Below are 18,301 nucleotides of genomic sequence, written 5' to 3'. Positions count from 1 at the left end.
CAGAGCTAGGACGGGGCCCAGCTGCTGCTCCATCCCCAGCCCAGGGCCACTCCCAGGCCAGGGGCTGCTCTAATACAACACTGACAGCTGAGCCAGGCTGGTTAAAAGCACTTGTTTATTGGTTACAATATCAACTCATGGCAACAACTTTCACTGAGCCACTGTACAAATACAAAGAAAAAGATCCATCGTGGAAAAAAAAAAAAAAGAGCTATAAACAAAGTTCATAGCAAGTGATTTTTTTGTCACAGGGAAGTCTTTTTACAACAGCACTGATAAAGAACAAATGGCACAAGTCCCTGGTTTTTCAATAGCTTAAATAAAAGCTTTAAGACTGTTTCTGAATACATACACAATCCAAAGGCAGTGCAGAATCACTTCATAATTGGTAACATTACCAAAGTTTTCCAAAGTAGTCAGCAACAAGTAAAAACAAAACAAGAAAAGCTGATGAGAGATGCTGGGAACTAAAGGCAAAGTAAAATTAAGCATGTTTAGAAGCACTTTGCTTTGGACTCCTTTGGATGTAATATGTACTACAAGTGTTCAGATGCTTTTGTTTTTAAAAAAAAAAAAAAAACAAAAAACCAAAAAAACACAAAGAGAGCACCATTGTGTAAGTAAAACAAAGGCTTGAAATACCTAAGACTATTCCACCGAAGTCCATATTAGTTAAAACCTAAACATACTGTGTGGTATAAGAATGTCAGGCACATGTAATCTGTTATCGGTTATATCAATTAGTAACACTGTTCACACATTTACCATAACAACACTGCATTAACATTCTGCATGTATTTTACATAACCAGCAATTGGATAAAAGGCTCTGGTGCCTCTGAAGTGTAGGAGGAGTGTGACCAGCATGCATGCCAGAGTACTGGATACACAGTGCACCATCAACCCATGCTAAGTACTTGGACAGGAAATGCTATCTCAAAACCAGCCATTCTGCTACACAACCATTGATACCAACTAGTCCAATTAGCCAAAACTCTCACCAACATCTTAAAGCACAGCACTAAACCTAGTGGAGGTGACGGTGTCCCCAGAGAGGACAGACTACAACTCTTGGAATGTTTTCACAACGTTTTCATTCCACCTTAAAGTAATTAATGTGAACTTCATCGTGGGACGGGCAGTTACACAACTGAAGGAAGGAGTCAACTACTTCCACCCCATGAGTTACAGCACAGCCACACTGGGACCTGCTGCTGCTCCAGCTCAGCTTTGCCAGGGTGAGCTCAGGGCCTGTCCTGGGGCAGGAAAAGCCTCTCTAATGCACTTTCCCTTTGGAGTGGTGCAAATCCTGCCACACATGGAGCTGTCGGCTCTGCCAGCACCACCATGGAGCTGCAGTTCAGCGCAGCAGAGCACAGCAGTGTCTGAAGGAAAAGGGCTGCAGACAGATGGAACCAGGCCACATTGCTCATGTACTGCAGCAAACATCAGCACCAAGCCACAGCAGCTTTCTGTGGTTTCCAGAATCTCAAACTGCTTTCTTCACCAATAAACAGCCATCCAAGGCTACATGGGAACAAGCCCAGGCTGGGTACTTGCCTGAAGGGAGAACTCTCTATTGCAAAGTTAAATCACATTAGAAAATGCTGACAAACTACCAGAAGAAAATAAATCTTGTTACGCCGAGCACATGGTTCTGCTTCCCGAGCTGTAACAAATTGCCTTTAGAAGAGAGGCTGGGCTAGAGTTACTCTGCCACTGTTTGGCACAATGCTCTTGGTTACTCCAGTTCTGTAATGACACAACTTGAAATTCAGCTAAGGATTTAGTCTGACTACCAGCTTTTAAAGCCAGTGAAGCTGTGCCCACTCACACTGCAACATCTGCTGCGAGCCAGTTCACTGCAATGGTGCAGTCAGAAGTCACAGAAGCTGCACACCTGGACCCACATCAACTGCAGGCACTCACCAGTTTTTTACTTAAAACCTTATAAGTAAAACCTATCAAGGGTCATTTTATTACCTTCCTTCTTTTAGGAGGAGTTTGAGCTTTTACTGCAAAAGCCACCTCCACTTCAGCCAGGGCATCAACCTCCAGAGGTCCCTGCCAGCTGTTTGAAGAAGGGAATGCCACAGCCTGAGTCGTTCTGTGGCATCACACAGTACCTGTGGCACTGGAATCTGCAGGCTTGAAAAGGAACCCCCAAGCAGGGCAGGAATGGAACAGCAAAGGTCACCTGGGCAGGATCTCTCACAGACTCCGCAGACGCCGGTTCCCCCGCTGTGCTCAGGCTCCCCCAGGCCTCGTGTGCTGACACCGGAGCCCCCCAGAGCTGGGCTGAGCGAGGAGCAGGGGCAGGCAGAGCTCTCTGATGCCGCCGGACACCTCAGCAAGTAGTTGGCATTCCTTAGTATTTATTTTAAAAGCAGCTGAATCCAAGAGGCAACAGCCATCCAACAGTGACAGTGGAGTTATTTGCAGTAATACCTGTACAAGAGCCATTACCACTGTTACAGGCTACCTGAACCGGTAAGAAAAGTTATATACAGCTGTAAAATTGGTTTTGGAGTTTCACAAGTAGAAACCAGTTTTAATACCAGAATGTAAAAATGGCACCTGTCTCGGCAAAGGTGTTGACTAGGAAATTGGTTCAAAACACATTTCTATGGAAAAAAAATTTTTTTAGAAAAAGAATATTTTCTTAAAATTCCTTAGTAACAAATTTCCAGAATGATTCACTCAAGGCAGCTGTGAGTTAAAAAAAAATAATCAAGTGCACCACTAAAAAATAAACTGAGTCTGCAAGATCCCAAAGAGCTGCTCACTTAAGAGAGTTACAAGAATTCCATAGTAGTTCTGTAAATGCAGACAGATCACAAAGCAAAACACTCAGGAATTCCTGTGAGACACTATACAGTGGGATTTTGGTCCTACACCACAGGCTGCTGTTAGGAAATGTTCCTTCTCCAGTATAAGAAGCGCCTTTTTCTTATTTTAAAAGTGAATTTACCGTGATCGAGTGGTACATTTATTGGCACCTTCACCATTATAGACATGGCAAGTATACAGGCACAGTCTGGAAGTACTGAAATTTAGGATTAAAAAAATGTCAGAAACTTGACAGAAGTCATCTCAGCCAGAAATCCCATTTGGATATACTACAGGATTCTGGGCCCTTCTCTTTCCTACCTGACCCAGAGACACCCAGACTCCCCATCAGTTCCAATGAATGATGACTAACATCATCTTCCAACCTGGTGGTTTAAAATTCACCTTATCTTTAAGATAAGTCACTTAAGAGAAGCCAATAGACTTAATCCCCCATTCCAAAATAGCCACAGATGCTCAGATTCCCAAGGGAACATCCACTGTGAGTGCAGACATGCTGCCAGGCACCAAAAAGTTAAGCAACCTCCCTGGGCAGTTTCAAATGGGCATCAGTCACATGATTTTCCTGCCTCTGCACTGAACTGTATTTCTAAGCAACTGACATCAAAATCAGAACCAGGAAAGGAGCAGAAATGGCTATTTACGTGCTGGAGCTGCAGAACATCTGGCACCTCGAAACACCCGTGGCACAGCCCTCAGTGACCACAGAGAACAAGCACATATCCTCAAGGTTATCCTGGAAGTTTTCAGGGGTCACACAGGTGCAGTTCAGTTACACAATTCCTCTGGTAATTCCCACTGCACAGAATTGACAACACTTTTGGCTGTGGTGTGCCTTGGCAACCCTTGAATTTGGAGGGGAATTACAAGCAATTAACTGCACAGTTAAATCCTCTTTAGGAATTTAAGCAAAGTCCTCCTGAATTTCTCAGCTGGTGTGGAACGAGCAAGCTCTGCAGACACTGCTCTGGGCTCTGCGCAGCAGCCAAGTCACTGAGTGCAGATCAGCTGGAGCTTGTGAGGAGCCAAACCCACACATTTGGCCAGAGCAGAGCTAGCCACAGCACTTGGCCACTTGGCTTCTGTACCCACAGACTGCATGGAATAACTGATGCAAAAACCTGCAGGGAGGAAGCTAAAACTGGATTTCTTATATTTTCCAATTATTTCTGCTGTTGGCGCGAGTCTACCTGGCGTTAACTCCTTGGTGTTTGGAGGTCATGACTGCCAATGGATGAACCAGGAACCACTGGCTTGAAGGAAGAACCCCCCTGATCAAAAATAGGCAAGCAGGTCAAGAAGGGAGCGAATAAGGCGATAGGTATTAACTGGGAGTCTCCAGGGCCTTTAAAAAAAATTCAAATGCCTTCCATTATAAAAAACACATACATACCACTGGCTTAACTTTATCTACAGTAAATTCACAAAAACATTTAAAACAGCAATCTAGTTCACCCACTACAAAACTCAGAAGTGACATCTCGGGTTAAAAGCAAAGCTATAAATGTAGTTCCTTAAAAAATGCAAACATATTTCTTTACATACAGACAAATGTTACATGATTGACTGCTATAATGTGTATATTCTGTTATGTACAAAAAAAGAAAAAAGTACAGGATTAGCAGACTGAGCACAAGCAAAAACCCTTCAAGGACAATCTAACCAAACCACCAAAAACAAAAAGACTGGCTCTTAGTTTGTCGGTCACCATGATTACGTGTGCTGGCCCCTTTTAAAAAGTCAGTGATTTCTTCCCCCCTCCCCTGTTTCTTCACTTGATTTTTTTTTTCTAGTTTACAGAAAGCCTTTTTGTGTAATAATCAGTGAATAGAAAAACTTCACCTGCAAATACAAGGTAGAAATGTTATTTCACAGCTATAGGCTGCAGCATTGATCTCTCCAGATCTCAAATGGAGAATGTACATGTTTGGCTCCCAGTTAATTCCAGATTCTGAGAAAACTGTCCCAAGACCCTGTAGCTACAGCCATGCCGTCATCAGTAACACCTAAACAGCTGACACGGTTGTCATGGCCAGCCAGGACACCTGCAAAAGAAGAAGCAATGGAAGTTTAGAGTCTGCAGGATGTCAAGGACTTCGGTTGTTACTCTGCTCTCCCAGGTAAGTCTTACATGTACTAAAAAAGATGCAATGCAAGATCCTAATTCTCCTTTTCTCTCTTTACTCTGAGGAACCACACAGACCGTAACAGCCTTATCAAAAAACCCAACCATAAGGTATGTAAAAATATCTACGCACAATATTGTCTCCGTTTTTCTCTCTGCCCTTATGACTTCTCCTCCCTAATCAGGCTCTCTGCCGGTTTTCCCATTTCCTACAGTGCTGTCCACAATTTCAGCCAGCAAGCACTTCCAAAATCCAGTGTGATGTCTCCTGACAAAGCCCTGGATGCATTAACTACCTTGAGTTTCCTAGGTTCTGCAAACCCTAGGAACTACAAATCCCCCATATATTGTGACAAACCACAGAGCAGCACTAGCCTGCCTCTTTCCTGCTTTGGTTCTGTTTTCTCTCTACCTCTTCTTCCCCTTGGCTGCTCTCCCAAGGTTCCCCATCCAGTTGTGGTAGAACTAAAGAAAAGGATCTATTTTCAGTCTGAACAGCAGAACTGATGTTCAGAACTGAACCAGGCCCAAGCATTTAAGTTACTGTAAGAAGTGAGAAAGAAATAGCTGTGCTATAAACATTCCGTGTCCTGACAAAAGTGACTGATTCAAGGACCAGAAGTTTCCACTTTCCCTCTCTCCCAACAGCAGGGAATGCAAAGCAAAAAGACTCCTGTCGCTACATCTGTATTACTGCCACTCATGGGTGCAAAAGTCAATGCAAAGGTGTCATTTTGCACTGTTTAATTCCATACACTTCAGTGAAATACATTTTCTGTAGGTGCAATTTTGGAGGGCATTCCTTAGCCTCAAGAGCTGGGATCTCCCAGCACACAGATCTGTGAAGCCCAAGAACAGGCCTGTTCTCCTGACTCATTCACTGCTCACACCACGGAGAGGGAAGTGAAATGCAGTGTAACTTCTGGAAGACACAACCCAATGCAATAAGAGGATGCCCTTTCCAGATAAAACAGAAAGCAGATCCCACACCATCAGCACCAGCACTGGCAGTGCCCTGGCTCTGCACTCTGCACAGACTCGGGCGGTGCAGGGCTGCCGAGGCTCAGACGCAGCCACAGCAGCGGTGTCCTCACCTGCCCTCTCCCCTTTGAGGGTGTCCCACACGTTGCAGTTGAAGTCGTCGTAGCCGGCGAGCAGCAGGCGCCCGCTCTTGGAGAAGGCCACGGAGGTGATGCCGCAGATGATGTTGTCGTGGGAATACATCATCAGCTCCTGGTCCGCCCGCAGGTCGAACAGCCGGCACGTGGCGTCGTCAGAGCCCGTGGCAAAGGCGTGTCCGTTGGGGAAAAACTGCAACAGGACACAGGGATTGGCACCAAAACATGCACCGGGCATGCGTCAGTCAGAACATACACTGGGAACGTGTCAGTCAAACAACAGATTATTTTACCGGACGGAGGCAGAATGTTTTATTTTAAAGAAATATCTGCATGTTGAAAATGCCTGTACACAGCTATGCAAGGGGACACCTCTGGAACAGTACTGGGGACACCTGTGTGACTGGAATTGTAGCCAGACAGTTCCTGTGTGTGCTGGAACAGGAGTCACAGGGGATGCCACCGACTCCTACAAAATGAAGCAAACCCCAGCTCTGCACATCCTGGCTGAAGTGGAACACAGTGTTCCATGCTGAGCTGGTCAGCCAGGTTGGCTCAGCCAAGACAGAAGACTTCAAACAAGCAATTCAATTTCCTGAAAAAATCTACTCCAAACCCAAGTTATTCTCTCAACAGCAATATTGATTGAAATGGGAATGGAGAGAGCCCAGCACATCTCAGGGTCCAGGTCTAAGTATAGGAACTGCATTTTTGTACTGGTCATGTGTTTGGTATTTTCTCAGCCTTAACAATTTTTCATGTTTATCAAAAACAGATGCAGTTTCGACTTAGATTTCTTTCTCTATTTACCAGAGCCTGGATCTTGCAGATCAGAACATACTGTTACTATGACAGAGGGGAAATATAATCCAGTTTCTAAATATTACCAAATTATTCCAGGAATAATTCAACATCTATAGGGAATATTGAACATCAATACTGGTTTTAATTGCCTTCCGGAATATTTCGCTGAAAGCTCTTTTAGTTAAACAAAAAAAACTTTAAGATGAGGATGCTTGGCTGTGTTGCACCCTCTCAGTATATTGCATTTATCTACAATTTTCAGTTTTTAACACATTGCCACGCTTCAGAAAGTTTCCCTAGTCCGTTCTTTACTTCTTAAAAAAAGTGATGTCTCAGTCACTGAATAAAAACACAGGTGAAACTATTCCAGGAACAGCGCAGTGCATCACAGATAATGGCAATAATTCAGTTACAAAGTAGATTGTAAGTTATTACACAACCTTCTCCGTTACATACAATTTACCATTCTCTACCCTAACTAATTGATTTTAAATCAAGGTAGCTCAGTAGACTCTAAGCTGAATTCATGCAAATGTAGCCTTTATCCTCCCCCTTCCTTCCCACGTGGAAAGAGGAGGATCACTTACACAAACTGCATTGATGTCTGACACGTGCCCCGTGAACGACTGCCGGCACATCCCATCGCGGATGTCCCACAGCTTGGAGGAGGCATCGCAGGCGCCCGAGACAAAAGTCCTCATGTCTGGGCTCAGGGAGAGGCTCATCACATCTCCAGTGTGCCCAGTGAACGTGGTGGTCTGCTGGCCAGTTTCAATGTCCCACAAAGCACTGCAGGTCAAGTTAACACAACGTCTGTCATTATTTCAGAGTTCGAGTTTGAAATACAAATTAAGGCACTGGAGAGGAAAAAAAAGGAAGAAAGGGGAAGTGTGGGAAGGCCAACAGGGCTCAAAAACTCACCAAGTGGTGTCTCCTGAGCTAGTGACAATTTGGTTGTCATCTAGGAAGCGACAACAGGACAAGTATCCTAAAAACAGAACAGTTGTGTAAGGTTGTGACCCAGGGGTATTGACTGAAGGTTAAACACAAGGACAGCATCCAAGCTCTCCCCCAGCTGGTCCATAAGCAGCACAGGCATTGCCCAGCCCCAGGCAGGACAGTTTCCCTGGAGCAGCAAGAGCAGAGGCAGGAGCAGAGCTGACCTGTGTGCCCCGGCAGCTCGCGGCTCACTCGGACGTTGCCCTCCCGCGTTTTCAGGTTGTAGATGGAGCAGATGTTGTCCAGGCCCCCGCAGGCCACGTAGTTCCCCGAGGGAGCGTAGGCACAGGTCATCACCCAGGAGGACCTCAGCGGGATGGCGTGCATCTGCAGAGACACAGCCACACAAAGCCCCCAGTCAGGGCACACAACCCCCCAGTGCCTGGGTTCACAGCTCACCACATCCAACCCACTGCACTCTACACACCCACACCTCCTGCACTGACAGATACCAGCAGGATCTGCAGGGCAGATTTACACAATTCAGTGCGTTATTTCATGGCAAAGCTATCGTAAACTTCAGCATTTACAATGCTTGTCTATTCCAGTTAAGATTTCTCTGTCCAACTCTTTTACATCTTTAAACTGCAGGGTGTAAGACAGGATGGTTGTCCTCATGGAGACTGCAGAGTTTACAGAAGCACAGCTCCACTCCACACTACCTAAGCTTTTCCTAACAGCTGTTGTTCTTCCTTCTCCTTCCTCTGCCCTCAAACCCAAGGCACTCTTATAAATTCTGAGGTTGGGTATTTCTGTAATTCAAAACCAAATCAGTTTTAGAAGCAACACCACACAGGCAGAGAGCTACAGCTATTGCACGAGAAAGTAAGAGTGAAAATGTTACACATTACTACGCAATTAACTATTGCTTCAGAGACACAACCTACAACACATCACTAGTGCTCGCCTGGCCATGAAAGGAACCAAAAGAGACTGACTTGCAACCATGGTAAAAAACACACATGAGCCCATTCAAACACACAACTTATACATGAATTATTGATAAGGATTATAAATAACTACCTTATTTGTTGTATAACTATCCCAAATAATTAATTTTCCATCTTGGGAAGCGCTGACTAGTAGCCTAAATATGAACACAAAATAAAATACGTTAAAATAAAACAAAAAAAATCTCAAAATAGACATACATAATTTCATGCATGATTATCAAGTGATTCAGAAGTTTCATAATTTCTTTATTACCCTCTGATTTTTCACTTTTATTGGAGGGGTGCATTTGTTGAAAAAAGCCTGCAGATGTAGATCTCTGTATCACCTGACTGAGGAATCCCATGGGGACTCATGATTAAAAATCAACACAAGCGAAAAACTCACTGAAAACACATTTTATGAACTCTCTTCACAACTGCTTTCATTATTTATATAGCCACACAGTTATACAAAAGTAAATAAGGAATTTAGGCAAAAATAAATCTTGAAAACAGATTCTAGATGAATTCCTCTCTGGAGGAGCTGATACAGAGCAGACCACGAGGCAGTGTTTACACCTCAGCATCAGCTGCTCTAAAGGCAGCAAAACAAAACGCTTAAGTTACTTTTCCCACTATGTACAAAAGCATCTTTCTTTCAATGAAATAAAAACTTGTCAAGAAAGTTTTTAAATCCCTACCATAGAAGTTACATAATTATTCAACATCTTGGAAAGTACAATATTCAACATTCCAAAAAATATGCTTCGTCACGAACTCTCTCTTGCTTGAACATACTCAAAAACTTAAGTTAAAATTGAAAGATGGAAAATATCTATGGCAAGAGCAGGCAAAGCACCTCTTCTGTGACCCCCCAGCAGTGGCGGGGCAAGGCCAAGGGCACAACACCACCCCGTGAGGCTCCCAGGAGCTGGGATGAAACTGAAGGTGCCAAAGTGACCTGCAGCCCTGCCCTGCACACACCTGGAGTCGGATCCCCAGTGCATGGCGTAGATCTTGGCTAAGTGACCTCGGAGCGTGCGCCGCGTCCGCATTTGGATCCGACCCACCGAGTCCAGACTTGTTGTGATCTAAAAATAAACAAAACAAAACCCCTGAGATACTGGGAACTATTTTTAATGCACAAGATAACAAAAATACATTTGAACTTTGATAGAATTATCTATCTTGGCACACAACAAAAACCATTTAAAAAATAGGACACTGGTGTACACCCAGCAACACTGACACAAACAGATTTCACAGAAGACACAACACACTTCACAAGGGCTACAATGTAACTTCAGGAAGCTCTTCTAAAATACTTCTACATTAAACTGAGACTATTTCAGATTATAAAATCTCAAAATCTCAAATCTCAAACCAATCTCCTTGGTTTAAACTGAAGATCTCTTTTCAATTTAAACCAATGGAAGAAAATGCTCCAGTATTTACTGCACGGTTACTTATTAAAGCATGGCAGAACTCTACATGCAAAATAATTCTGTTTCCAAAAAACTGCTAAAAATGTTTATTTAAGTATTTCTAAATATATTTAACACAATAAACATATCCTACTTAAAAGGTAAAGTGGAAGCAGGATCCATTATGATGGTGGGGGCATTTTGACTGGTTGGGTTTTTTTGCTGTTTTGTTTATTTGGATTTTTTTGGTGGGACTTTGTTTGGTTTTAAATAACACAGTACATTTCCAAAGGCTTCTTTCACTTTATTCTTTCAGTAACTGATCAGGAACATGCTAGAGCCATAACCTGGTATTTTTAATTTTTTATCTCTCAAGTAAGAGAGATCTCTCTACACAAAGAACAGAAACATACCTGAGCAAGAGTTGTGTCACTACAGGCTTTCCTGGCATCCTGAAACAAAAAATGGAACCAGCTGAATTGGAAAGGCAACACTGAGCATCAACTGAGAGGGTCTAAAGGAAAAGTAACTCTTGAGCTACATTTCAACACTCAAAGCCACACACCACCACCAACTGACATGCCAATATTCCTTCTGTCACCCTCACTTGTCTTATTGTTCAAGGAATCTAAAAAGCAATGGCACACAAGGAGGGGTAGTGGAGGAAGAGGGACTTAAGAAGGGCCATGCGCCAGCAGCCTTTGAATCTCCCTTTCTACAGACTATGGGATTCAAAGGCATTTGGAGCCATCCTGAAGTCCCAGTGCCTACCCTGTTCCCTGTATTCCTTCCCTGGGGTGGATGTGCTTGCTCAGGGTGTGCTGAGCACAAGGGAAGAACTGATCCACCTGGAAAAGCAACCACATATTACACAGGATTAGCAAGCTCTGTGCCGCACGAGGCTCTTGCACAAATTAATCCCCTTGCTGGCTGGGAGAAGCAGGGTGAAAATCAGCAAGGCAGGGTCTGGGGAGCAGGACAGACAGCAGGATTACCAAAGCTTAGTGATGATGTACTTGACACAGCTTCAAGGAAAGAAAACGGCCCAGTAACACCCTCACCCATTTCATGGAATGGGTGGTGTTCAGATCTCCACACACACACTCCATGGTTCTTTCTTTATCTCACACTCTAGGACACAGGACCTGTTTCCTGCATATATGATTCAACCTGACCTAGAAAACAGACTTGACTTTTGTTTGCAGAATTCTGAGTTCCCCGACTGGACCTCTGACGCAGGTGAGCTCCACTGAGCCTCACCTGCAACAGTGATTGTGCAAGACCTGGTTTTAGTCACAGCTGTGACTGCACCGCTCTCCTGCAGCTCAGGGCCCGTCCCCAGAACACAGAAACAGGCACATGGCCAGCACCTCCTTCTGAGAAAATGGTTTAAACTGGCTTGAAGTTAGACAGAAACTGTGCAGCACAAGTTAAACGTGGTTTAAACTGCCTTAAAATGAGACAGGAACTGTGCAGCATAAGTTGAAGTCAAAACCATCAACAGCCATATTGAAGGAGCAGCCACAGAACCCTCTCAACTCCTGGCAATTTCTCCAACTTGTGCAACCACTGAAGCAGCCACCCAAAAACAGTGGTGCCTCTTCAGCAGCCCTTTGTGTGTCCCTCCAAAGTTCAGCCAGTGCAGGAATGGCAACGTCCCCTTTGAGAGCAGGAACAGAAACATCAGCTCGCACATTTTGGAACTGCCTCAACACGCTCTGGGCTGGGATCTTCGATTTTTTTCCAGCTCTTGCTTGAGAGTTACTTGACATTGCAACTTTAACATTTCTTAAGTGCATGTTTATTTTGACCACCCTTTATAGCTCTCCTCCCAAGAAGCAAGCCTGAGAGTGGATTAAGTCATCTCAACTTATTTTTATAATGTCTGAACTGTAGAAATATTTATAAAATGTTGACGTCTGGAATCAGGAGGGGTTTAAAATACCAGAGCAGTAAATCCCTTAGCACTCAGGACCTATTTCATCCACAGGAAGAAAGACACTGGATTTTAAATGACCACTTGTTTTGGTTGTCCTGAAATAGTTGAAAATGTTCAACATAAAATGAACTCTGAATGAAACAAAGCATTTTTTCTCTTTAAGAGCAAGCTATTAGCAACTCCTGTATTTGAGGCTGTCTAATACTTGCCACACAATTGGCAAAATTGCAGGAAAAGGAGAGTTTCAACAGGCTATTTTAATTCTTACCTTGAAACTGTATTTCTACATATGCATCATCAAAACAGAATCATTAGTGTCAAAACATAAAAAAGCTCTTCTATGTAATTGCACATTTACCTCAGTTCATGCAATAGACAATGTAAAATTTGTGAGAAAAATTTAACTGCTCGATCAGTGTGCAGCCCCCAGACTTTCCTAGCACACACTTCAGATTGCAGTTTTTTCCCCAAACTACATGCATTTTTTTTAAATATAGTGTGTTATTTGCCCAAAAATGTCTGGTTCAAATGACAACGTGCCAAGTAGGCAACAGTTCTAAAAATCATTATCCTCAATTTCAGTTCTCACAGTGAGGACACATGTATCACATGGGAACTTCACTACAGACAGAACTAAGAATTAACTTTAACCATCAAGTCATCTGACAGATATCTGACAATTCATTGTTCAGTGTTCCAACTTCCTGCACTAAAAACTTCTGCAGTCTCAGGTTGTGCATTGTGCACAGACCAGAGCTCCAGCTGCTGGGGAGACACAGGTGCCCACATCACCTAGACACTGCAAAATTAAAACTGAAAGCCATGAAACACTTCTGAAGTATTGCAGACTGAAGTTCATCAGGGAATCAACAGCTCTGCACTGCAGTTTCTGCAGCTTAGGACACTGATGGGTACAATCTTGTCTGGACCTCACTTCTAGGCACAAAGCTGATTTTCTGGGATTATACTGTTAGAGGAAATTTCAGACAAAACCCAAGAGCTGTCAACAACTAAGACAGCAACATGTTAGCTGTACATAAAACATCCAGTGCTGTTAGTGACCTCATCTCTTTTTAGGAGTGCATCAAAAAGAATTCCTGAAAATAACCAGCCCAGTAGATACCCTTGACACTTAAAAACCCGTACTTTTCAGATCCTGTACCTATCCTCTTACCCATCCCAAACAAAAACTGTGCAATGATTTAATAAGCAAGAGAAGTAGACATCTGTACAAATATGAAATTGAATTATTTGGTCGGAAAGTTCCATGGACATTAAGTCATCAGGAACATTTTTAATTGCTTGTTAATCTGAAGTTAGAAGCAAGCACAAGGTATCCAAGGCTGCACTCAGATACCAAGACGCGATCACCAATTGCCACTGCTGAGCCAAGGCACTCCAAAGGCAACATATCCATGGTTACTCAGCTCCATCTGATAGATCCACTGACAAGTTTGGATGGTAGAGTTACAAAGGAAATGTTAAATCGACCTAAAGCCCCAAAATGGAGTCATTACCTAAGTGCAAATCAGATTTTTATGCTCCAAAATTCAAAAAACAAGCAAATGTCCCTGCAGCACAGTCTAAGCCCTCTAACTTGCCTGGTAGCTCTTTCTTCCCACAAGTTTGCATGAAAGCAGACTCACTGTTAACCTAGACTGAACGAAGACTAAACTGGCTCCCCCCAAGATAACATAACGATAAAGTCTTCACACAGCATGCAGAGGAAGAACTGAAAAATTATGTACCCCTTTTAGCAGTGTAACTCTGTAATAAAGCTTAAACTGGGACCAAAAAAAGTTAGTATTTTAAGCTCAAAATAATTTGTATCCTTTACAGAGCTAGTGGAAGGGGCACCCAGGGCCACAGCACTGACTGATGCCCACCTTGCCTTTCCACAGAGCTCTCCTTGGATGGCACTGAATGAGCATTTTCAAAACACGAATTTGCCCCCAGCACAGCCCTGACACATGCAGTGTGTTCAGCATGTGGCTGACAGCCCCCAGCAGCCTCACACCTCGCAGGAGACACCACAGAACAACTGCTGCCAGCACATGCCAGGCTAAAAAAATCCTCTGTGCATGCAACAGATTCCAGGAAGCCTGTACTCTTCACTGATAGGAATGCTTGCAAATGGGCCATTCCCATATAAATCAGATCCACGAATGCTGCATGCTTTGAGAAGTTTGATGAAAAACAAACAGACTTTGAGGATCTTTATTATATTTTACTGAAAACTGCATCACTGACATATAAATGCACATTGCAAAAGATTCCTGGAAAACTGACTTTGGGCATGACAGCTCATACTTGATTTGTCTTCACTGAGTGAATACAACCAAAAAATAGCCTGTATGGGGGCATCAGCATTTAATAAAAATAAATTCAACAGGAAGCCAAGAAACAGCGCTTGTAGAAATGACATCCACCCTGGAAGGCTCTCACACTCCCTGCTTTAACCTCAGGCTTCTCAGGGGTCATTTTAGCCTAGGACCAAGCTTTTCTGAGACCCTTAAGCCAAACTTGTCATGCTTAGGTTCTAGAAGTTTGCTGCTCCCTTCTGTTTTTTAAAAAACCAAAACATAAAACGTGCAGAAACACATACAGCCCTAGCACCAAAACTCAGCAAACTTCAACAGGAAATAAAACATTTTGTTCAAGAAATATTACCAATTTACTTCATTATACCAATGGTTTTTCTGATTTTTACTCAAATACTCTGAAAATATTTTAAGCTCTGCATGGGTTACAAACAGGAACAACTGATAGATCTTTACTGTTTATTCCCTTGGAGGAGGAACTTTATCACAGAAAATAAGCAATTCACAATTCTTACTCTGATTTGGTTTCGCAGCTGCTCTGCCTCCTGCCGTAACTGCTCCAGCTCACTCATCTTTTCAGCCTCTGCTTCTCACGCTCCACTGGTGAAGAAAACCTGCCAAGAAGAGGGAAGAAAGAGATACTGAAAGTTATTTTTCTCCCCTTTAAAAAACATTACAAAAAATGTAAGAATCTGTGTGTGTATATATATCTTTTTATTCTGCTTTTTAAAAGGCTTCCAAATAGACATTCCCTTTAGTACAGCGTGGCAAGACCTGAGTGATTTCAATTCCTGAATTACCACGAAAAGCAGAATTAAGTGAAGCCTATTTTGAATATAAAAGCAACTGTCAACAGAACCACCCACTGTACTTTATAAACCTGTTTTGTAGCAGCTCCCTGCTCCCCCAGCCAGAAACCTCTGTCAGTGTGTGCCCCGGAATGGCAACACTGAGCAGAGGCTGCAGGTGCCCCCAGTATTCACCCCTGGGCTCAACAGGGCTGTGACACAGGCACCCTGCACAGGTAAAAATTTCAAAGATGAAATTTCTGAATCCTAAACTACAGCTGACAAAGCAGATTATCTCCACTTTCTTCTCTCTTTTTTTTTTTTTTTTTGGGCAAGGCACAATGATCTTTTCATTTCAAAAGCAAAACCCACGGAGTGAGAAGGGATAGCAAAGAGACCAAGCCCTCCCTAAAAGCATCCTTGTGCTGATACAGCCTCAGCCCCCTAAAGCAGCTGTCATCTGAAGGAGGACTCAGAGCAACCTTAATAAAAAGATGAACTGACAGTAAGACCACATGTGGGCACACTTCCAGGCTAGTAATTACTTTTTTTTTTTCAAATCAGATTCTTGCATTCGATTTTTTTTTTTTTCAATGTGTAGAACAAAGTTTCCTCAGATCAATTTTCAGGTTTTTTTATCCCCAGCACAGCAGTGCAGCCAAACACCACTAGAGACCTCTTAAGTCTATTCACACACATGGAGACTTCAAAATCCTTGCAGTGAAAGCAACATTAGCAAGTAAATTGCTCACAGACAAGCCAGGCACTTATTTGTAATTTTTTCATGACAGAAAAAGTGCACCAGAAAGGTGATGATGGTGGTCCCATGACATTATATAAAAAGCCAAAACACTTCTAGCCTGCAGAAGACAGACAAGTCAGACTACTACTCACAAAATGAAAATTGAGGAAGGAAGGAAAAGAAGCAGGAAGAAGAACCTATTCAAAACGTTAGTCTACGCTTCCTATTTAGTCCACCGAAAAATGGCCAAAAAACAGAGGAAAAAAAAGGTCACAGTGTGTCTGGTAAGCTGTAGACCTCTGGGGAAACCCCTTTATTTGGTGTGGCTACTGGCTCTCTGCAGTTCAGTAGTGATGTGCTCTAAAAGACTGACTCTGGAAAGGCTCTTTCCATCTATAAAACACCATACTCGTAGATTTAAAAGAGTGAGAAGTTTTGGTTCAAAGCAATTTGCAATAAAATAATCATCCTTGGACTAACAGTTTATACAAGTGTTTGAAAGCTACAAAGTTTATTGCTGCTTAAAAAGAAAAGTATCCACTAATTATCCATCTACTTCCTTTTACTCTCTGTGCTTCCCACAGGCCCAAGTCCATTCCAGAACCAACTCACAAACACACATTAAGCTGGATCATCTCCAAATCAAAATACATCCTCATCAGTCACAGGGATGGTGACTCAGCTCTAACCAGTATTTCCAGCTGTATGTAAACAAACTGTGAGGTTCACACATCTCCCTCCCTTAAACCTGTGCTCTGTTCAGCTACAAAGATGTTGTAATTCATATGGGAATTCGCCAGGAGACTTCTCCATCTCCTACTGCGCTCCTTTTTCAGAAGCCCAGACTGTTTAACGCAGCCGAATGCACAGCAGGCGTAACACACAAGCCATCCACACTCGTGTCCAATTTTAAAGATTAAGCATTAAAAACATTACTTTAGCACATACATTGATCAAGTTTAATGCCAACCTTAATGCCTTCAATAGGAATAGCTCTATGAAATAGAGCCCCACTTTCAGTTCTGACAATGTCAAATTAACCTTTTCAGTATGATTTTCCCTTTTATTCCAGAGCCTACACAAAGGTAACAGAAAAAACAATGGTCTCAAAGGTCTAAAGCCAGCCAGGCGTGCTGCCTGCCAGTGTTTAGCAGTCTTGTGTGCTATTTTTAACAGGAGATAAAGATTCCTAGCAGGGAAGTTGATGTATCACTAATTTTCTGAGAAGGGAAGTCAGCTTCTGCCCTGTGATGTGCCACACACTTCAGTGCTCTGTAGAGAGTCACTCCAAATTCTCACAGAGAATTACTGATCATAAAGAAAGTGACATTATTCACAACTGGAAGCATGCATGGCCGGTCACAAGCACAAAGCTTGGGCAGTTTTCTATTCACAGGTAAAGCTGTGGGCAGATTTGAGAATGAGCAGTAGCACTGCACTGGCAATCAGTGACAATTCTGCACATAATGTTAATTATTGTCACTTGTACCAGCACTGTTCACCACTAACCCCACTGCTGCACCAGCAGCTGCACAGCTGTTAAACTTCACAGCTTTAAATCGTGTTACACTTCTCCAAGTTCCTACATGGACAAACTCCAGAAGCCTTCTCACTCACCCACATGTCTTCAGTTTAAAAATAATTCTGAAGTGAATAAAAAAGATAATGATCCTTCATATTTTTGAAGGAAACTTTTTCAGTAGTGGAAAAGCCCTAGCAGCACCAGCATGTTCTAAATCTGCAAAGCCTTAAGCATTACTGCTCAGTAGAAATGTGTCAGTGGTTCAAGGTCAAGCTATACCTCAATGAGCAGAGCTGCCTTCAAAGCAGCACACACTTCCACAAAACCCAGGCTCACTTTAGAACTGGTTCACTCTGGCATCGAGCAGTAAAGTTCCTTTCCAGTACGCAGCATTTGAACAGCTAACTCTGAGATATTAAGCTATGTATAAACACCAAGATACTACAGTAAACAAACTAAGTGCAGTTCAACTGTTAAACTGAAGTGTATCCAACAGCGCTGCACTGCCTGGCAGCAGCTCCCAATGCAAAGGTCCGTGTGTTCAGATCATCACCCACCATTAAGTATTTAGCAGAACTGGGAGAAAGATGCTTCCACTAGGGATTTTTACTTTTTTTTTCAAGCACTATTTCCATGTGCCCACAGGAAGCCACAGAAACTGAGTGGGTAGGGAGGAAGCTCTCACGGATGCATTTCCAGATTCACACTAACTCTGCAAGCAGCATCTCTGAACTCCTG

General features: G+C 43.0%; 1 protein-coding gene across 5 annotated transcripts in view; it reads right to left on the bottom strand.

Moving 5' to 3' along the window:
- Positions 1–98: 98 nt before the first annotated feature.
- GNB4 (G protein subunit beta 4) overlaps positions 99–18,301 on the bottom strand; it is a 30,552-nt gene continuing 12,349 nt past the window's right edge. For 4 of the 5 annotated variants that reach the window (XM_066193559.1, XM_066193562.1, XM_066193560.1 and 1 more), the window contains exons 2-10: positions 15,027–15,125; positions 10,665–10,703; positions 9,812–9,918; positions 8,919–8,982; positions 8,060–8,222; positions 7,818–7,884; positions 7,484–7,685; positions 6,069–6,285; positions 99–4,894 (exon numbers count right to left, since the gene is read on the bottom strand). In XM_066193559.1, the coding sequence (XP_066049656.1) occupies positions 4,788–4,894; positions 6,069–6,285; positions 7,484–7,685; positions 7,818–7,884; positions 8,060–8,222; positions 8,919–8,982; positions 9,812–9,918; positions 10,665–10,703; positions 15,027–15,083 (1,023 nt within the window). In that variant the 5' untranslated portion in view covers positions 15,084–15,125 and the 3' untranslated portion in view covers positions 99–4,787. Of the gene's footprint in view, positions 4,895–6,068; positions 6,286–7,483; positions 7,686–7,817; positions 7,885–8,059; positions 8,223–8,918; positions 8,983–9,811; positions 9,919–10,664; positions 10,704–11,022; positions 11,043–15,026; positions 15,126–18,301 lie in introns of those variants that run through there. The other variant, XM_066193563.1, reaches the window with a different exon arrangement.

The sequence above is a fragment of the Chamaea fasciata genome, unplaced genomic scaffold (assembly GCF_029207755.1).
Source record: "Chamaea fasciata isolate MVZ Bird 193981 ecotype frontalis unplaced genomic scaffold, bChaFas1.0.hap1 SCAF_11, whole genome shotgun sequence".
Lineage (NCBI taxonomy): Eukaryota > Metazoa > Chordata > Aves > Passeriformes > Sylviidae > Chamaea > Chamaea fasciata.
The sequence above is the reverse complement of the archived record's forward strand: the minus strand, read 5'-3'. Positions and strand labels throughout refer to the sequence as shown.